This window comes from Oncorhynchus masou, chromosome 23 (genome assembly GCF_036934945.1).
Source record: "Oncorhynchus masou masou isolate Uvic2021 chromosome 23, UVic_Omas_1.1, whole genome shotgun sequence".
Lineage (NCBI taxonomy): Eukaryota > Metazoa > Chordata > Actinopteri > Salmoniformes > Salmonidae > Oncorhynchus > Oncorhynchus masou.
In genome coordinates, this window is record NC_088234.1 from 46340492 (window position 1) to 46363360 (window position 22869).

A 22869-nucleotide genomic window follows, 5' to 3' on the forward strand; every position below is an offset into this window, starting at 1 on the left:
TAATCACAACCAATCTAGATTTCATGGGTGAGATTGCAGGAGACCCAACCCCCACCCCCTCTATTAGATAGGCAACTGTATAGCTACTGGGTTGTTTGTTAAAAGGTAAATTAATCTGTCAGAATGACTTGGATTTCTGCTGCAGTTTTTGCTCATTAGTATTTTTTTTCCTCCTATTCTGTTGTGACGACGTATCAATGTGAGACTTTTTGGAAAGCCAATCAGTTTAAGAGAATTTTGTCTTTTGTTCACCCAACTTTGAACATAAATCCAATGCCATAATGACATAATTTTTTTATTTCATGTTAGTTGACAAGTCAACCAAATGTAATAAAAAAATAGACGTTGAACTGACGTCTGTGCCCAGGGGGATCCTTACTTTCTACTGTTACTGTCTCAAACTCAAAGGAGAAGCATGAATTGGCTTTCATCAACGCAAAACTCCCAGACTGACTCTAATAGAATTGATGGCAATTAGGCTGAAACTTAAGCCTGTTTTGTATAATAATATTAATAATACATTTTCATTTGTATAGCGCTTTATATTAGTTATCTCAAAGCTCTACTGAGGAGTTTATTTATTTATTTATATATATATATATATATATATGGTCTCCCTGACCATCTGAGAGCCACTCCATCACTCTGAACTTTTAAAACGGGCCTTAAAATCCATTACTACAGACTATATATTTCTGAGACCTAGTCTGAGTCTGAGTCCTAAAATGTATTGAGCACCTAGCACACTATTGCCATTTTACCTGCTACCTATATATATATAACATACATTTAGAATGAAAGCAGGTAAAATGGCAATAGTGTGCTAGGTGCTCAATACATTTTAGGACTCAGACTCAGACTAGGTCTCAGAAATATATAGTCTGTAGTAATGGATTTTAAGGCCCGTTTTAAAAGTTCAGAGTGATGGAGTGGCTCTCAGATGGTCAGGGAGACCATTCCATGGGCAAGGGAGCAGAAGGCTCGGCCCCCCATAGACGTGTCTTGGGGACATGAAGCAGTGAGGAGTGGCTGGAGCGGAGAATGTGAGGTGGCTTGCTGATTGAGATGAGGTCGCTGATGTAGGTGGGACTCCATCCATTCAAGGCTTTAAATACAAGCATGAGACTTTTGAAGTTGATCCGGTAGTTGACCAGTAGCCAGTGGAGTTGGGCCAGGATTGGGGTGATGCGGTCTGACTTCTTGGTCCTGGTCAGGACACTGACAGCACTGTTCTGGATCGGTTGGAGCCTCTGGGGGTCTCCCAGCCAATTCACTACAAACAGTGCTTTGTCGTAGTCGATCCGAGAGAAGAAGAAGGCGTGGATGAGTTTCTCTGCGTATGTCCTGTCAATAAATACTCAGATCATTGCAGACACAGTTTCTGTTTTTCTTTTCCTGGACGTTTCCTGGGGTAAGGAATGTTTTGGGGATTTTCAAGTCCCTCAGTTGCCTGATTCTCTCTTTTTTTGTTCAAGCTGGACTGAAAAGTGTTTGGGTCCAGTTTCATTACTGTTACCTGCAGTGAAACAGTTGAGGATGACTATGTCCGTCTGACTCATCTGGCAGAGTGGAGAGCTCCGTTGATCATGCATATTGCAACCACCACCACCACACTACTTCCCATCTCTTCTGGGACTTAGAGGGAACTATCAGAGCGAGTAAATTGTGAAATACATATTCAAGCAGGGGTTGATCTCATCTCTCGTTAGGCACCAACCCAAGGGAAACCTGGGGGAGAACCGGCCAGTTTGGAATGAAATCCTTCCATTTATCTCTGGGGATGCTATTTGGGGAACATGCATAACACTTTCAACATTTTAAAGTGCATTTCTATGGGGGTATTTCCCTGGTTTGAATATGCCATTTAGTATTTCATTTTAGTGCCGGGCTATATATCGAATTAATTTGAGTTTATGTTTTAGCTCGATATTCCAAATGCCTGTATGGTAAGAATCAAGTTTATTTATGTTATCTTTTAGTTTTTATGAAACCTTATGTCTGCTTGTTCTCATGTTGTCTTTTTGGTCTCGTCTCCTTCGCTCCTTCTGCTGTGACTGTGCACCTATGCTGTGCACCTTCCCATTTACACACACACACACACACACACACACACACACACACACACACCAAGCCCCTCCCCCTGCCACTCATAACAACAAAGATGAAAGATCACCTCTTCCTCTCTTGACAACAAGCGGATTCCACTCGCTATTTGCATTTGGGTTGGTCCAACAGAATTGGTTATATGGACACCGAAACACATTGAGACAATATTTTACTGTAGTAGACGACAATGTAACCTTTCTAACAAATACCCTTTTTCTGTTTCAACTCCTTAAATTTTGCAAAGAGCACACCCTACTATAACGGTAGTATCAATGAACATAGAAACTGTGCATTCATTCATTTCCAGAATCAATCTGCACGTGTGTCCTGCTGGCAGCATTTTAGCCACAGACTATTATACTGTCTAGTTTGGTCTTTATAAACGTGCATAAGCATAAAATACTGTTATATAAGGAATTGGGAACTTGTTCTCATTCTGAAAAACAAGGTAGGCCACATGATTTCAACATCCTGAACAAAGTAGACAGGCTAGCATGCTGTTCAAACAGTTGGAGACGGACAGAAGGATGTGTTCAGGGTTGCCGGGTCAAGCTAAAATTGAGCCCAAGGACCACTCAACCTGGCCAAAAGGCCTGAAAACTAGCCCCATTCTTTTTCACAGCAAGAGAGGAGTTGATGTGTTTATATAATAAATCATTTTTTCCCCATAATGTTATCGAGCCAATTAAGAAGGAATATCGTAGTAACTTGTAATGTAATTAAAAGAGTAAAAAATATTATTTTTCATGGTCTGATATACCAGGACTTCCAACCAATTAGCATTTAAGGCTTGATCCAGTTTTATAATTGTAAATAAATCCCCTTTGCGGATGTGCATAACTGTAGAGAAATCGGACAGGAGAGTTTGAGAGGAAGAACATAAAAAAACTTTTTGGCTATTTTCTGACAATTGGGATGTTATTATGTGCCAGATGTTAAGACTATACACCGTTATAAATGGCCCATTTGTGAGATTGACATTTCAATAGGCTACAAACTAAAATCTGGCTTTAGGATTGTAATTTAATTTTGACATGGGTTTGCTAAGATAAAGGCGGGTAGTTTATAGCCCCTGATAGGCCTATTGTAGCCTAGACAATATGTAGGCAAGATGTGAACTGAACGATTTAGCAGCTTGCTTAGTTCAAATTAACAGACAAATGTATCCAACATTAATAGATTTCGAGGTAAGAAGTGCTTGTGTTTCCCAATAGCCTGCTGGAATAGGCTACTGAGGATGGGGGACATCATTTCAATCACTCAATTAAATGTTAATAATATGTATATGAACTGAATATGCTGGTCAACAACAACCAATGTTTATTTTTTAGATTTCTTTTTAACCTGTAGTCTAAATCTGTTACCATCAATCTAATTCTTTCTAACAACTGATCTGAAATTGCGATAGAGTTTGATAAGTTCCAATTGAATGAACGAAACATGTCCATTAATAATTGCATAACAGTAATTGCATAACATAAGGCTACAACAACAATAAACGGAAGTTATAGGCGATTTATTCAATTGGTTTGCCTGCTCCAGGTAGGCAACACAAGTGGCACAAATTTATTTGAAATGACTCCAGTGATATCGCCATGTCAACATTTATCGTATCAAATGGTAGCCTATAAATTAATAGGCTACTTGATGACCAACAGATGCAAATGTAACATTCTCCACATGTAATGTCAGTTTCATTCCCCCCCCATAAAAAGAACCACGCAAGGGCGTTCCATAAATTCAGTTTCAAATTTCCACTCGGCAGCCTAGAGATCCAAGAATTGAGCATGCATTAAACACTTTGCTAGATACAGTTTTCCTTATCCTCTAATGATATATGACATTCCTGGGAGTTTGTAAATGTGCTTTTTTTATCATAGCATTTTTGTATGCTCCCTATAGTTATGTACTTGGAAATGTATAAATTGACCAATTGCGCACATTTAGGCAAACTTCTGGCAGACTGTTGTGTAGTAATGTAATTCTTCACAGGAACTTTTCACACACACTGCTGCCCTATTGTGGACAGCATCTAAATTACACCTAGAATCCTATCTTAATGTATAGCTTTTCGCTTACATTTCAAAGATGATTTTTTTAAAAACATGCATTTAATTCTTCTTTTTTTTGTATTATCTTTTACCAGATCTTAATGTGTTACATTCTCCTTCATTCATTTCACGTTTCCTTTCAAATGGTATCAAGAATATGCATATCTTTGCTTCAGGTCCTGAGCTACAGGCAGTTAGATGGGTTGGGTATATAATTTTAGGTCAAATTGAAAAAAAGAGTGATCTTTAAGAGGTTTTGGAATGCAGTTTAGACTCCCTCCGAGCGAATGCATGTAATGTGCTCTAGTGTGCCCGAAGTCATTATTTCCATTATTTTATTATATTCATCAGTTCTTGCTAATTAATATGTTTTACTGAAAAAGTGTTGGAAATAGATGCCTACGTAATAAAAATGTAAATACCACGTTCGGGCATGTTGCTCCCTCTCCTCTCACGCACGTGACTCAATAGCTGTAGTGCTCTCTCAACACACACACACACCCCCCTCCGGCCCTCCCCACCACTCACTCAGCAACAGCCTGACTCACTGCCTAACAGTCAGCAGCAGATCACAGTGAAATATTTATGTTTTTAAGAGATGCCATAGTGTCCGCGGTGCAACTTAGAAATAGCCCAAAAGCCCGCCACGTGCGACCAATACATTTTCACCCGCGACATAGTTTTCAAAGTAGCCCAATTGTGGGAAAACAGCGAACATGGCAACACTGGATGTGTTCATAACAATTCAACTGTTCTATCTTGTTAGCTGGCAAATAGATCCAAGTTAGCTAGACTTTAAATATAAGCAATTGCTGGCCACTCACTAGCAGGTGGGCTTGTGCTTGAGAGATTGTTTATGAGACCTATAATACCTGCTACAGGAAGTTTGTTATTATTAGTGAATGTGCATTATGCATTGTTCTAGCTAAATCTATAACAAAATGGGCATTTTCATAGACGGACAGTGATTTATTGCAACAACAACAAAAAGCAGTTTCAATTATTGGTAGTACACACCGTTGTACAAGATCTTCAGTTTCTTGGCAATTTCTCGCATGGAATAGCCTTCAATGACCATCTGATCATTTATCACTCCAGTGCTAATCTGCAAAATTGTAATTATTCGCCTACCTCCTCATGCCTTTTGCACACAATGTATATAGACTCCCCTTTTTTGTACTGTGTTATTGACTTGTTAATTGTTTACTACATGTGTAACTCTGTGTTGTCTGTTCACACTGCTAAGCTTTATCTTGGCCAGGTCGCAGTTGCAAATGAGAACTTGTTCTCAACTAGCCTACCTGGTTAAATAAAGGTGAAATAAAAATTCATTTCTCAGAACAAGAATAAACTGACAAATTTCAGAAGAAAGGTCTTTGTTTCTGGGCATTTTGAGCCTGTAATCAAACCCACAAATGTCCCGATACTCAACTAGTCTAAGAAGGACGGTTTTATTGCTTCTTTAATCAAAACAACAGTTTTCAGCTGTGCTAACATAATTGCAAAGGGGTTTTCTAATGATCAATTAGCCTTTTGAAATGATAAACTTGGATTAGCTAACACAATGTGCCATTGGAACACAGTGACAGTTGCTGATAATGGTCTTCTGTACACTATGTAGATATTCCATTAAATATCAGCAGTTTAGAGCTACAATAGTCATTTTCCAAATTAACCATGTCTACACTGTATTTCTGATCAATTTTATGTATTTTAATGGACAAGAAATGTGCTTTTCTTTCAAAAATGAGGACATTTCTAAGTGACCCCAAACTTTTGAACGGTAGTGTATATCGGGTGAACAGTTTAGAAATTACAGCACTTTTTGTATGTAGTTCCCCTATTCTAGGGGACCAAAAATATTGAGACAAATAACAATAGCATATGTTTCTAAACACTTCTACATTAACGTGGAGGCTACCGTGATTACGAATAATCCTGAATGAATCATGAATAATGATGAGTGAGAAAGTTAGACACGCAAATACCATACCCCCCTCGCCATTTTTTTAGGGGGGATATGTGTGTCTAAATTTCAAAAGCATTATTCACGATTCATTCAGGATTATCCGTAATCATGGTAGCATCCACATGTAATGCAGAAGTGCATGGGTTCCATTTACTGGCCCAAAGATTGATTAAACTGGGAGCGCACCGTCCAAACAGATTGAACAGCTAAACACAGGATCTGCTGGAGATTTAAACGGCCTGACTGGTCATTTAACTGCTGTGTAAGAATACTGTAGGTAACACCTCATTTAGTTTAGGTTGAGACCGGTATAGTGTGTTTCCACAGGATTTCCATTATCAAAGCCACAGATGCATGGATAAACAAGAATAGTATTCTAGGATTCCGTTTCAGTATTTAATAGTCACATGTACAGGGTTGCAGGTGTGATTGCAGGGTGCAGTGAAAATCTTAGGCTTTGAGCTCCAACATGCAGGACCAGGCAAAATAAAGAATATGGTCATAAAAAACAACAATGGAAATAGAACTATATACACAATAACAACTGTGGCAGTGATGAATAAATATATGTCCATTGAGGTAGAGGCAGAATAAAGACTGTTTAGGGGGTGTGGGGGAATGACCATAAGGGGAGAAGCCTGACCATTGAGGGGGTGTGGGAATCAAGTGAAAAAAAATCTATAGCAATTTTAATGAAAAAAATTATAATATACATATTAACAACCGCAACAGTGACTCGTTGGGGTGGGGGCAAAAGTCTGTGGGGTAGGACTGTCCTTCGGGGGACACATATGTAGCAGGGGGAAGAGCTGCATGAGAAAGACTGTCCATAGGTGGAGCAGCAGGTAAGGTAAGTGAACGTTGAGGGTGTGAGGGGAAAATGTCCTTAGGGGGAGTAACAGGAACAGGTGGTTCTCCTGTAGAACACTGTGCGGGCCCCTCTGGGACAGGCCACATTTCTTCAGCCTCCTGAGGTTGGAGAGTCGCTGTCGTGACTTCACTACGTTGTCCGTGTGGTTAGACCATTTCATCTTCTCTGAGATATGTACGGCGGCCATGTTGATGGGGGCGTGTCCAGCCTGGTTCTTCCTGAAGTCCACGATCGGCTCCTTTGTTTTGCTGTTAATGTTGAGGGAGAGGTTGTTTACCTGGCATGTTTACTATCACCTGTAACACTCAACCGTTTCTTCTGTCATTGGCTGAATTCTTTTGATTCATTGGTGTCGTCAAGGAGGATTGTATTGGGATTGTTATAACTACCCTCCTGGGCATAATATTTGCCATGTAGTTGTTATTCTTTAAATAAGGTAGTGGTGTATACAAATGGTGAGATGGAAAAACACAGGATTATATGTGCAGCTTAATAATGACCTTTTTTTTGTCACAAGATGATTATTATTACTGTCGATCTTATTTAAATCAATCTCCGTCATATCACATGGGCAAAGTTGAATAGGTCCCGACACCCTAAAGTGAGGTCTCAATGTTACGATACCAAACTGCAACAATCTGTTTTTGCTACGCCAGTGTGTATAATCTGATTCACTGCTTTTAGAACATGTTCCACACAAATTGGCTAAGCTTTTTACATAATATTTTGGCACGATTGTGTGAGAGTGGGCCTTGTATGGAATAAGCTAGGAACGAAAATCCTCCTTGAGCGATGGCAGACATATTCCACAAAGCAAAGGTTTTTACCATGTATAAAAATGTTTCACTCATAGATACAGTGGCAAGAAAAAGTATGTGAACCCTTTGGAATTGCCTGGATTTCTGCATAAATTGGTCATCAAATTTGATCTGATCTTCATCTAAGTCACAACAATAGACAAACACAGTGTGCTTAAACTAATAACACACAACTTGTTGTATTTTTCTTGTCTATATTGAGTACATAATTTAAACATTCACAGTGTAGGTCAGAAAAAGTATGTGAACCCCTAGGCTAATGACTTCTCCAAAAGCCAATTGGAGTCAGGAGTCAACTAACCTGGAGTCCAATCAATGAGATGAGATTGGAGATGTTGGTTAGAGCTGCCTTGCCCTATTAAAAACACTCACAAAAATAGAGTTTTCTATTCACAAGAAGCAATGCCTGATGTGAACCATGCCTCAGACAAAAGAGATCTCAGAAGACCTTAGATTAAGAAATAGTTGACCTACATAAAGCTGGAAAGGGTTACAAAAGTATCTCTAAAAGCCTTGATGTTCATCAGTCCACTGTAAAACAAATTGTCTATAAATGGAGAAAGTTCATCACTGTTGCTACTCTCCCTAGGAGTGGCTGTCCTGCAAAGATGTCTGCAAGAGCACAGTGCAGAATGCTCAATGAGGTTAAGAAGAATCCTAGAGTGTCAGCTAAAGACATACAGAAATCTCTGGAACATGCTGACATCTCTGTTGACGAGTCTACAATACGTAAAACACTAAACAAGAATGGTGTTCATGGGAGGACACCACGGAAGAAGCCACTGCTGTCCAAAAAACAAAACAATTTCTGCACATCTGAAGTTTGCAAAAGTGCACCTGGATGTTCCACAGCGCTACTGGCAAAATATTCTGTAGACAGATGAAACTACAGTTGAGTTGTTTGGAAGGAACAGACAACACTATGTGTGGAGAAAAAAAGGCACAGTACTCCAACATCAAAACCTCATCCCAACTGTAAAGTATGGTGGAGGGAGCAACATGGTTCTGGGCTGCTTTGCTTCCTCAGTGCCTGGACAGCTTGCCATCATCGACGGAAAAATGAATTCCCAAGTTTATCAAGACATTTTGCAAGAGAATATTAGGCCATCTGTCCACCAATTGAAGCTCAACAGAAGGTCTGCAACAGGACAATGACCCAAAACATAGAAGTAAATCAACAACCGAATGGCTTCAACAGAAGAAAATACGCCTTCTGAAGTGGCCCAGTCAGAGTTCTGACCTCAACCTGATTGGGATGCTGTGTCATAGGGCCTCCTGGGTGGCGCAGAGGTCTAAGGCGCTGCATCGCAGTGCTAGCTGTGCCACCAGAGACTCTGGGTTAGGGAGGGCTTGACCGGCAGGGATGTCCTTGTCTCATCGCGCACTAGAGACTCCTGTGGCGGGCCGGGCTCAGTGCACGCTGACCAGGTTGCCAGGTGTACGGTGTTTCCTCCGACACATTGGTGCGGCTGGCTTCCGGGTTGGATGAGCGTTGTGTCAAGAAGCATTGCGGCTTCGGAGGACGCATGGCTCTCGACCTTCGCCTCTCCCGAGTCCGTACGGGAGTTGCAGAGATGAGACAAGACCGTAACTACTACCAATTGGATACCACGAAATTGGGGAGAAAAAAGGGGGTAAAAAAGAGATGCTGTGGCATGACCTCGACAGCAGTTCACACCAGACATACCAAGAATATTGCTGAACTAAAACAGTTTTGTAAAGAGGAATGGCCCAAAATTCCTCCTGACCGTTGTGCAGGTCTGATCCGCAAGTACAGAAAATGTTTGGTTGTTATTGCTGCCAAAGGAGGGTCAACCAGTTATTAAATCCAAGGGTTCACATAATTTCCCCATCCTGCACTGTGTATGTTTACGCGGTGTGTTCAATAAAGACACGAAAACCTATGATCGTTTGTGTGTTATTAGTTTAAGCAGACTGTGTTTTGTCTTGTGACCTAGATGAAGATCAGATCACATTTTATGGTATTTCCAAAGGGTTCACATACATATTTTTTCTTGTCACTGTATATCCACAATGACCTATAGTTTCATGTGGTGTATACAGTACATGTATGTCCCTGTGGATGATAGTGTAGGAGCACTAAGTGTTTTGTTGAAATGTGAAAGATTTATTTTCAGTCAACGCCCTCAGATCTCAAGGGTAGAAGATAATTGTCTAATGTGTTTGTAAAACACGTTTTTCATTCTGAAAATGGTTGTTTTCTCTTTCTCCTTACTGCATCTGAGGAACTGTGGTTGCTCCGCGGTTAATTCGGTTTGGTTTTGATTTGATTGTAATTCATTAAGCCAACTTAAATTGAACCAGTAATTACAAAGAACTGTTTCTCGCCTGTGCAGAACAATAGGGTTGTTAATCATATTTACATACTTAGTATGCTCATTTAACTGCTGGGGTGGGCTAGGTGGAAAATGGTAGTGTCTGTAAGACTCAACAACACCCTTTGTGGCATCCTGTAGTTAAAACTGAGGATAGTTAGAATAACGAGACAGACTGGGAGCAATGTGGCATTTTGTTACATTTGTCAGTCATCTGAAACAAACCATCTGTATTTTTAAAGGGCTCATGAGAGTTACTAATAAATCTTGATCTCAGTATGTTATCCTCTTATCCTTTAAATAATAACTTCGAAGCCATTCTATAGAGATATCTCTCATACACTGAGTGCACAAAACATTAGGAACACCTGCTCTTTCCATGACACAGACTGACCAGGTGACTCCAGGTGAAAGCTATGATCCTTTTTGATGTCACTTGTTAAATCCACTACAATCAGTGTAGATGAAGGGGAGGAGACAGGTTAAAGAAGGATTTTTAAGCGTTGAGACAATTGAGGCATGGATTGTGTTTACCATTCAGAGGCTGAATAGGCAAGTCAATAGATTTAAGGATTCCCAAGTGGCGCAGCAGTCTAAGGCACTGCACCTCAGTACATTAGGCATCACTACAGTCCCTGGTTCAAATCTAGGCTGTATCACATCCGGCTGTGATTGGGAGTCACACAGGCCCGGCGCACAATTGGCCCAGTGTCGTCCGGGAATGGCCGGGGTAGACCGTCATTGTAAATTAGAATTTGACTTGCCTAGTTAAATAAAGGTTAAATAAAAACTAAGTACCCTTTTGAATGGGGTATGGTAGTAGGTGCCAGGCACACCAGTTTGAGTGTGTCAAGAACTGCAACACTGCTGGCTTTTTCAAACTCAACAGTTTCTTGTGTGTGTCAAGAATGGGCCACCACCCAAAGGACATCCAGCCAACTCGACACTGTGGGAAGCAGGGGCCAGCATGTGGAATGCTTTCGACAACTTGTAGAGTCCATGTCCCAAAAAATTGAGGCTGTTTTGAGGGCAAAATATTAGGAAGGTGTTCCTAATGTTTTGTACACATTCATCAGTCATTTTCATGTCCACCTGCATGTTTCATTGTCCTCATTTACAATTCTGCAGGCAGCCTAAACAACCATGTCCGCTGACCTTTTCAAGTATGCAGAAATTACTCATTCTGTTTTGTACACTGTATGTAATGTGATAGACAACACAGATCTATTATGGTTCATTGTCATGTTAACAAAGGCCTATATTACCTTCGCATAACTCTGTGAATGATTATACTGTGCATGTGTACTCACAACTTGGAGATAGTGAAGGTCATTGTTTGTGTCATGCCCGACTCCCCCTCCTCCCTGCGTATATGTGTGTTACATCAAATACAGAGACTACAGTAATAAAAAAAGCTTCAGATTTGAGTTCTTTAGTTCAGTCTTCTGCGTTCAACAACAGCAAACATACGTTGTGCTCCGGGTGACGCAGTGAAATCTTTCTCAGACTTCCACTATAACTATGTTGTTTTTCGGTTTGGTTTATTTTTTGGTTTATTAGAATCTCCATTTAGCTTTTGCCAAAGCAGCAGCTATTCTTCCTGGCGACCACAAAAAAAACACTAAACATGGCAAGCAACAAAACTCTGATACAGTGACAGACAAGGAATGTCACACAGATGTAAAATACAACGATATACAAAAATCATGGTACAAACGATGCAACTAAAATGTGTGTTTGTGTGTCCCCACAGTCCCAGCCGTCCCATAAAATGTTGTTTCGTCTATTTTTCCAAAGGTAATTTTGCTGTTTGCTTGAGTAATTGGAGATGGGAGTTCCATGCAGTCATGGCTCTGTATGTTGGAGGCAGTGGGTGGGAGTTTGATCTCTTCAAATGAAATAATACAATCAAGCCCAGATTAACCATGGAACAGGGATCCCCACGCAGGGGATGATAATCAGCCTTTGCTCCTCATGGTAGCATTGTTTGGAGTTGGACAGTGACTGTGTGTGTGTGTGTGTGTTAGGGGTGGGTTGTCCACCCAAACACAGTAAATGTAATCTATTATATACATAAGAGAGTATATTTGACCTCAATGCGAAGCAGCAGCAAAAACTGAAATAAATTGTTTGAATTACCTTGATTACCTTGGCTTCCAAGAATTAAGCTTTTTGATTGGAGAAATCATTATGCTTCCTTTTTTAAAAGATGATTACCTTGTTTTATATATATCCTTGTCTCTAATGAGTACTAGGTTTAAGTGTATATTACCAATTTTCAAGTAGGAGGAATTTTAGTCGATCTGAAAATGAATGGATTATTGCGTAATATATTATTGGCCTTCTTCTCTCTTGTAAATACGTCATTAATATATTTGTCATTGAGGGACGTAGGCAAGAGGGTGAAATCACATCTTAAATAAAAAACTTTTTACAGTTTGGAGTACCATTTAAGTTCTTCAGAGCTAGGGTTAGTCTTGTTGACATAGTAAGTCATTAGGTAATATCCTAATTGATTCAAGCACATTTTATCCGCGGTGAGTCAAATGAAAAACAAGATAATAGCCTTCCACGAAAGCTTCTAACTGAGGCTGCAGACCGGACTGAATCCAAAAACCGAATTCTCTGTTCCTCAGGCCTATACATATGCCAGTAATATAAATAGAGCACAGAACTCCCTGCGCTCAAGGACTGAAATGTATGTCCTGACAGGAACCATTACATACATCTATTTGACTTGAGTTTGCATTGCAGGGCCACAGGGGTAAATGTACAGAGGAACCTTACATAGACTAAGGAGGCATCGGTACACACCGTGGATGTGTTTGCTTGGTTAACAATGACACTCCACGATCATGTGTCAGTGGAAAGATATTCGATCACATTGACTGAATTCGATTTTTCTGTATTACAGAAAGCAGTGGACTGAATGACAGCTGTGTCTCTCCTCCAGACTACATTAAAACGGATATTGTATTGATCATTGTAATGGAAAACATTTGTCCTCGTGACAATATTTATGTTTTGGCATGGCATGTGCATATTTAATCATTCTCGGCATCATGAGAACTATGAGAGAAAATGCATGTTCACTTAACCTATTAGGTTTATCTAGTTTATATGATGGAGTAAGAGAAGAATCCTGGTTCTTTTGAACATAAAAGGCTGGAATTTATGAACGATCCCACAACTTGGGTCACAAGTTACACAGATCCTAACACAAAGGTGGTGTTATCCCTCCCTGTGATTCCACATGATTGGTTATGGTCTTTTCACACTGGTAACACATTTGAATTGAACTATGTGTCAATTATTCCAACACCTCTGTTCTTTGGCACTGTTTGGTGTGAAAATGAAATTGTCATGACAGGACGGACCGGTTCCACTGAATGACATCTCCGCTGCCAGCCTGGTGTTCACAATTATCAATTAGCCCCGACTCTGTAACCTTGAACAGCATAGGCTGTTACACAGGCAGCCCAATTCTGATCTTTTTTTTTACCAATTATTGACAAAAGAGCTGATATGATATGAAAAAATACCAATTAGTGAAAAAAATATCAGAATTGGGCTGACTTGAAAAACACAGCCTTAAATCAAATCAAATTGTATTTGTCACATGCGCCGAATACAACATGAAATGCTTACTTACAAGCCCTTAACCAACAACGCAATTCAAGAAAGAGTTAAGAAAATATTTACTAAATAAAATAAAAAGTACCACAATAAAATAACAATACCGAAGCTATATACAGGGGGTACCAAAATCGAGTCAATGTGCAGGTGTACAGGTTAGTTGAGGTAATTTGTATATGTAGTTAGAGGTAAAGTGACTGTCAATGTAAATAGTCAGGGTGGCCTTTGATTAATTGTTCAGCAGTCTTATGGCTTCGGGGTAGAATTTGTTACCTCTTAAGTATTAGCCCCTTTTTTTCAATTTTCCCCTAAAATGACATACCCCAATCTAACTGCATGTAGTTCAGGCCCCGAAGCAAGGGTATGCATATTCTTGGTACCATTTGAAAGGAAACACTTTGAAGTTTGTGGAAATATGAAAGGAATGTAGTAGACTATAACACAATAGATCTGGTAAAAGATGATACAACAAAAAAACTGTACTTTTGTATTGTTTTTGTACCATCTTTGAAGTGCAAGCGAAAGGCCATGATGTATTATTCCAGCACAGGTGCAATTTAGTTTCTGGCCACTAGATGGCACTGGTGCATGTGCAAAGTTTTAGACCTGAACCATTGCATTTCCAATGAACCATTGCATTTCTGTTCAAAATTCTGTATCAAGACTGGCCAAGTGTGCTTAATTTGTTTATTAATAACTTTTCATGTTCAAAATTATGCACTCTCCTCAAACAATAGCATGGTATTATTTCACTGTAATAGCTACTGTAAATTGGACAGTGCAGTTAGATTAACAAGGATTTAAGCTTTCTGCCAATATCAGATATGTCTATGTCCTGGGAAATGTTCTTGTTACTTACAACCTCATGCTAATCGCATTAGCCCACGTTAGCTCAACCGACCCGTGGAAGGGACACCGATCCCAAAGATGTTTTTTAAGGAGCCTTTTGGCGATCCGGTACCGCTTGCCTTATGGTAGTAGAGAGGACAGTCTGACTTGAATGACTGGAGTGTCTGACAATTTTTTGGGGCCTTCGTCTGACACCGCCTAGTTTATAGGTCCTGGATGGCAGGAAGCTTGGCGCCAGTGAATGTACTGGGCTGTACTCACTACCCTCTATAGTGCCTTACGGTCGGATGCCGAGCAGTTGCCATACCAGGCGGTGATGCAACCAGTCAGGATACTCTCGATGTTGCAGCTTTAGACCTTTTTGAGGATCTGGGGACCCATGCCAAATCTTTTCAGTCTCCTGAGGACAAAAAGGAGTTGTCTTGCCCTCTTCATGGTGTGTTTTGGACCATATTAGTTTGTTGGTGATGTAGACACCAAGAAACTTGAAATTCTCGACCCGCTCCACTATAGCCTCGTCGATGTGAATGGGGGTTGTTTGGCCCCTTTTTCCCTGTAGTCCACGATCAGCTCCTTTGTCTTGCTCACATTGAGAGAGGTTGTTGTCCTGGCACCACACTGCCAGGTCTCTGACCTCCTTCCTATAGGCTGTCTAATCATTGTCGCTGATCAAGCCTACCACTGTTGTGTCGTCAGCAAACTTTTTTTTTTTTATATGTTTATTATTTTACAATAAAAATCAAATAAAAAAGACAGCGATACTAACAATGACATTCATTGTACTGTTGAATGGGATGGCCAATTTAGAGGACAAAACAAAACTTAACTCACACATACACAAAATAAAACAAAATCACATTAGGTGGTATATGGATATGAAGACAGCATATAGTCATTATATGCTTTCCACCCCGCATTGGATGATGTGGTGTTTTTACAGTGGAGGGAGAAGGGGCTCACAACAATTGGTAATCTATACATAGATGGTCAGTTAGCTTCATTTCAACAATTACAGGGAAAGTTCAACATGCCAACAACACATTTTTTCAGATACCTCCAAATCAGGAATTTTGTAAGGACACATATCCCACAGTATGGCATGAAGCCAAATAGTCCTACATTAGATAGCTTGATCCTTGTCAAACCCCATTCAAAAGGGTCGGTCTCTAGACTGTATGATGTGCTACAGGCCCACATAGAGGTATCCACAGACACCATTAAAAGGGCTTGGGAACAAGAACTTGGGTCAGAAATCTCAGATGAGGACTGGGTAGAAGCTCTCAGGAATATAAACCACAGTTCAGTGAATGCCAGACACAACCTTGTACAGTTTAAGGTGATACACAGGTTACATTACTCAAAGTAAAACTGCATAAAATATTCCTGGACACCTCACCACTGTGTGAGAGGTGCAAGCAGGATGAGGGGACGTTGACCCACTTATTCTGGACATGTCCTAAGTTACATGTTCACTGGGCTCTCATTTTTGATTATTTATAGCCCCAGACCCATTGACCGCTCTGTTTGGTACAGTTGATGGGAATAACCACGAAGGGAAAGCGGTCTCTCTTTGTACTCTATTAGCCAAAAGGCTCATATTGCAATTTTGGAAACTGGAGACTGTACCTACCTTTGAAATGTGGTTACGGGATTTAGGGAATGTAATACATATGGAAAAGATTCGATACAATACCTCCAATAGAAGTCCAATGGTTTACAAAATATGGCAGCCGATACTGGATAAATGGTCTAGTCCCGCTTCATAACTGGGTTGACGATCTGCTGCTACTCTGTGCTGTACTCCACTCAACATTTATTTTTGGCTTAACTACACTGCTTGTAATGACTATATGTTGTCAGCAAACTTAATGATGGTGTTGGAGTCGTGGTTGGCCATGCAGTTTTTGGTAAACAAGGAATACAAGAAGGGCCTAAGCACGCACCACTGTGGGCCCCCATGTTGAGGATCATCGTGACAGATATGGTGTTGCAGAGGGGGGTGTAGAACGCTGCGATGTAGTCAATTAACCACATTCTCACATAGTTCTTAATTTTTTCCAGGTGGGGAAGGGTAGTGTGGAGTGCGATTTGAAATTGCGTCATCAGTGCAGCTTGTGGCTGGGTTTCCCTTTGTAGTCCGTAATAGTTTGCAAGCCCTTCCACATCCGATGATCATCAGGGCCGATGTAGTAGGATTCTATCTTTGTCCTGTATTGATGCTTGGCCTGTTTTGATGGTTCGTCTAAGGGCATAGCAGGATTTCTTATAAGCGTCTTAGTGTCCCGCTCCTTGAAAGCGGCAGCTCTAGCCTTTAGCTCAGTGCGGATGTTGCCTGTAATCCATGGCTTCTGGTTGGGATATGTACGTACGGTCACTGGTACTTCCAGCTTTAGTTTTTGCTTGTAAGCAGGAATAAGGAGGGTTGAATTATGGTCAGATTTGCCAAATGGAGGGCAAGGGAGAGCTTTATATGTGTCTGTGTTTGGAGTAAAGGTGGTCTAGAGTTTAATTTCTTTCTCTCTGTTTGCACATGTGACATGCTGGTAGAAATTAGGTAAAATTGATTTACGTTTGCCTGCATTAAAGTCCCCGGCCACTAGGAGCGCCCTGCTTCTGGATGAGCATTTTCTTGTTTACTTATGGCTTTATACAGATCATTGAGTGCGGTCTTAGTGCCAGCGTCGATTAGTGTTGGTAAATAGATGGCCACGAAAAATATATAGATGGAAACTCTTGGTAGATAGTGTGGTCTAAAGCTTATCATGAGGTACTCTACCTCAGGCGAGCAATACCTCGAGACTTCCTTAATATTAGACATTGCGCACCAGCTGTTATTGACAAATGGACACATAGCACCACCCCTCGTCTTACCATACATAGCTGTTCTGTCCTGCCGAAGCACGGAAAACCCCAGCCAACTGTATATTATCCGTGTCTTCATTCAAAAGTAATCATCCCCCTTGGCGTTTTTCCTATTTTGTTGCATTACAACCTGTAATTTAAAATTTATTTTTATTTGGATTTCATGTAATGGACATACACAAAATAGTCCAAATGGTGAAGTGAAATGAAAAAAAATTACTTGTTTAAAAAATGATCATGATCTCAGTATATATACACCTGTTCTGAAAGGCCCCAGAGTCTGAAACACCACTAAGCAAGGGGCACCACCAAGCAAGCGACACCATGAATACCAAGGAGCTCTCTAAACAGGTCAGTGACAAAGTTGTGGAGAAGTACAGATCAGGGTTGGATTATAAAAAAATATCCAAAACTTTGAGCATCCCATGGAGCACCATTAAATCCATTATTAAAAGTAAAGTATATGGCACCACAACAAACCTGCCAAGAGAGGACCGCCCACCAAAACTCACGGACAAGGCAAGGAGGACATTAATCAAAGAGGCAACAAAGTGACCAAAGATAAATCCTGATGGGGCTGCAAAGCTCCACAGCGGAGATTAGAGTATCTGTCCAAAGGACCACTTTAAGCCGTATACTCCACAGAGCTGGGCTTTGAAGAGTGGCCAGAAAAAAGCCATTTGCATAAGAAAAAGAATAAGCAAACACGTTTGGTATTTGCCAAAAGGCATGTGGGAGTCTCCCGAAACATATGGAAGAAGGTACACTGGTCAGATGAGACTAAAATTTAGCTTTTTGTCCATCAAGGAAAACTCTGTCTGGCACAAACCCAACACCTCTCACACCCATGGTGGTGACAGCATCATGCTGTGGGGATGTTTTTCAATCGCAGGGTCTGGGAAACTGGTCGGAATTGAAGGAATGATGGATGGCGCTAACTACAGGGAAATTCTTGAGGGAAACCTGTTTCAGTCTTCCAGAGATTTGAGACTGGGACGGAGGTTCACCTTCCAGCACGACAATGACTCTAAGCTTACTGCTAAAGCAACACGTGAGTGGTTTAAGGGGAAACATTTAAATGTCTTGGAATGGCCTAGTCAAAGACCTCAATCCAATTGAGAATCTGTGGTATGCCTTAATGATTGCTGTACACCAGCAGAACCCATCCAACTTGAAAGAGTTGGAGCAGTTTTGCCTTGAAGAATGGGCAAAAATCCCAGTGGCTAATTGTGCCAAGCTTATAGAGACATACCCCAAGAGACTTGTTGTCACGGCTGTTGAAGGACGAGGAGCAAGGTGCAGCATACATTTGACTTTATTTAAGAAATGACGCTGACAAAACAATAAACCAAACAAACCGTGAAGCTTAAGGCTATGTGTCATCAAACAAAGTTAACTTCCCACAAACACAGGTGGGAAAAGGGTACCTAAGTATGGTTCCCAATCAGAGACAACGATAGCCAGCTGTTCCTGATTGAGAAACACAAAACATAGAATGCACACCTTGACCAAACCTAAATAGAGACATAAAAAGGATCTCTAAGGTCAGGGCGTGACACTTGCAGCTGTAATTTCTGCAAAAGGTGATATTGACTTTGGGGGGCGGAGTAGTTATGCACATTCAAGTTTTCTGTTTTTTTGGTCTTATTTCTTGTTTGTTTCACAATTTAAAAAAAAATTGCTTCTTCAAAGTGGTAAGCATGTTGTGTAAATCAAATGATACAAACCCCCCACAAATCTATGTTAACTCCAGGGTGTAAAGCAACAAAATAGGAAAAATGCCAAGGGGGGTGAATACTTTTGCAAGCCACTGTACTCGTGATACATAAGATATTACACTTGTTAATAGTCTCGAACGGTGCTCATCCATTTTATTCTCCAGTGATTACACGTTGGCCAATAGAACTGATGGTAGAGGCGGGTTAGCCACTCGCTGCCGAATTTTCACAAGGCACCCCCTCCAGCGCCATTCTTGGTCGTACGGTTACAACTCTATTATGTGTGGCCTGCAGTAGTACTGCATGGCCGTGAGGCATAACCTTCACAATTGCAATTTGCATATTAAATAATCATCGGTTCCTCTAAATGAAAACACATTCGTAGCTACCTTGAGAAGAACGTGAGCTAAAACGAACAGACCATGAGTACCTCTTGTATGCTATAAGTACTATGGTTTAATTGACTACCACAGCACCGCTTTAGTCATTCCTTGTTACGACTACCCTTTCCTCACTCTCCCTCTTTCTTTGTCCTCTCTATCGCTGACGTACTGTGTCTGAGTGATGGTGTAAAGCTAACGTCTCAGCGGGGCTCCCGTGGGACTCTGGGGTCGGCTACATGCATTAATATTTCAGCTACCCTGTCATTGGCCACATTCACGCAGAAAAAAACATGGCATCAAATTCCAATCATTTTAGAAGAAAAAAAAATCATCAGTAGCCCGCAGGACTCCATCTCCTCTGACGCCCTTCCTCCCTCTGCATCAGTTGTTTTGCTGTAACATTGTGTTCACTCTACATTAAAATGTGAAATAAAGTTTTCTTGCCCCAGGGAGCCCTCCACATGAGTCCATGTTATGCTCCTGTCTGAACATAGAAAATAACAAGATAAAAACATCACAATCCCTTCATCTCCTGTCTGCACCCTCCATTTACCCAAAGGACAGTTTTTTTTCAACCTTGGGCCAAGCACCAGTAAGGTTATCAGCTTTCAGCCGCTACCCACCTCGTGATGAACTTTGTCTGGAATCTTTAATTGAGGATTGGGTTCATTATTAAATGTTTTGGTATTCAAACTTGCACAATTAACAATGTTAGAGGGGGCCTGTCTATAGGCAGCCTTTTGATTGCTACCCATAATGCTGAAGTTAAAAGGACTGCTTGCTAACAAACCAAGAATGGTCCTCAGCAAGGTAATAGGGGAGGTCAGGGCGGTATATAGATGACATAATAAGGAATACTTCTAGGGTATTGAGCTATATTAATCAGAATATCCCTCTTTAGTCTTGATAATGTCTTGTGGACTTCAGAAGGATACAGGCCCAGTTGGAGAGTTGAGTCACAGTGGATTTTGTTATTTATCCGCTGTGGGTTGCCATGTTTTGCTGAGCGCCTCCAAGTTCCCCCATACATTTCACTGGAAAGGGCTAATTTACTGTTTAATTTCCTCCTATTAATTGGGTAATTCTGTCTCTCTCTCTCCTTTGCCCTCGGTGTCTCTCTCTCTCTCTCTCTCTCAGACGAACAAGGCGGTGTCTAAGGGGGACTTACACTTGGCCAGCTCCAGCTCCAGACGTGCCCTCTTCCTGGCTGTGCTGTCAATCACCATCGGCACAGGCATATATGTGGGCGTGGCTGTAGCGCTCATCGCATACCTCTCCAAGAACCACCACTTGTAGCCTTGCCCTGCCCCCACTGCACTGTACTGACTGCGCTGGGGGTATGGTTCACTTGGGGGCAATTAAACAATGGAATATGGACCTGCAAACTATGGGACTATCAGGATGGACAGAACCTGGCCATATGGTTGACACAATTCGTGAGCTCTAACATGAGGTTCTTGATATGGATAATGGTATTTTAACGGTCAAGTTATTCTCGCATTTTCACCAAGAAAAAACGGAGACTGTTTGTCGTTCCATACACAACTGATTTTATTTTTTAGATGTTTAAAATTGGTTTGAGTTTTACCAAGGCATAACACAGCCTGTGAGAGGTCAAACCAACATGCACTAAATATTACCTGTACCAAGAGCATATTGTACGTTTACAGGGCATGTTCAATGCTCCGTTAACGGTGAGTTATGGATGTCCAGCTACATTTACCACACTAACAGTCACATTTGGCAGCTCCTGTCATGGATAAAAGATGTCACTCATCCAAACATTCAACCTGTATACATTTATTCTACGTCACATTGAATTGATCTGTGGATGTCACATAGTGCAGCTCAACTGGATCATTTCTCGGTTGAATATTACAAATTCTATAAAGTAATGTGATGGTTTATATACAGTGCCTACAGAAAGTATTCACACCACTTGATTACAGCCTGAATTTGCATTAAATTGAGGTTTTCATTGTCACTGGACTACACACAATAACCCATAATGTCAAAGTGGAATTATGTTTGTAGACATTTTTACAAATTCATTAAAAAAATTACAAGCTGAAATATCTTCAGTCAATAAGCATTCTACCCCTTTTGTTATGGCAAGCCTAAATAAGTTGAGTAAAAATTATGCTCCCATAATAAGTTTCATGGACTCTGTGTTCAATAATAGTGTTTAGCATGATTTTTGAATGACTACATCATCTCTGTACACCACACGTAAAATTATCTGGGGGGGCAGACATTGAATATCCCTTTGAGCATGCTGAAGTTACTAATTACACTCTGGATGGTGTGTCAATACACCCAGTCACTACAAAGATACAGGCCTCCTTCCTAACTCAGTTGACAGAGAGGAAGAAAACCTCTCAGGGATTTCACCATGAGGCCAATGGTGACTTCAAAACAGTTATAATGGCTGTGATAGGAGACAACTGAGGATGGATCAACAACATTATAGTTACTCCACAATACTAACCTGAGTGGTATTCAGGCCGTGTAGCAACGAAATGTGGAATAAGCCGAGGGGCATAAATACTTTCTGAAGGCACTGTACATTAAAGTGCCACCACACTCCAATACAGTATCCTGGTGGCGCTATTATCTCAAGGAAGAACTGATGTTTCCTCGCAGCACAATATTTTTTAACACATGTTTCACACCTGAAATGTGAAGCTTTTGTTGTAGCCCTACGACGACATGCTTTTATGTTCCGTCAGGTATAGGAAGAGCACAGTCTGCAGCTCCCCAACAGAACCAGCATACACAGAGATATAGTACCTCAATGTTGATAGGCACAAATAAGGGGGGGGGGGGGGAAAGCAGACGGGTCCTTGGAGGCATAAGCCATGCTGTAAATACCTCTATGCTTTTTGTTTATAAACATACTGGAATAGATGTGATACATCATTTTTTTTTTTTCAATATTTTTTTTTTCTTCTCCTGCTGTATACTGCTACTATGTCAACTGTCTATGTTTTGGAGACTCATTGGGAGAGTCAGTGTTTGACATAAAAGTGCTTGCAAATTAAATGTAGTGTTATGTCTGACGTGCCTGTGGTTTCACAATCTGACTTTGGTTGGTTCAGCTGCAACTTTCTTAAAATGATTGTATTTTTTCTTCATGCACAATAGCTTTGCTTATTACAACATATACAGTATTACCACATGAAATAATCTGGTTAAAATGTTTTACAGGTTAGGCTATTTTGTTGCATATGCTGTCCATTATAAAATATGTTTTAAAAAATAAATTATAAT

At 40.7% G+C, this 22869-nt stretch overlaps 1 protein-coding gene across 1 annotated transcript in view; it reads left to right on the forward strand.

Annotated features, from left to right (window-relative positions):
* Positions 1 to 22658, forward strand: part of LOC135509996 (synapse differentiation-inducing gene protein 1-like) — a 45242-nt gene extending 22584 nt beyond the window's left edge. Inside the window, exon 4 of the mRNA XM_064930806.1 lies at positions 20737 to 22658. Within this exon, the coding sequence (XP_064786878.1) occupies positions 20737 to 20895 (159 nt within the window). The 3' untranslated portion in view covers positions 20896 to 22658. The remainder of the gene's footprint in view (positions 1 to 20736) is intronic.
* The last annotated feature ends 211 nt before the right edge of the window (positions 22659 to 22869 follow it).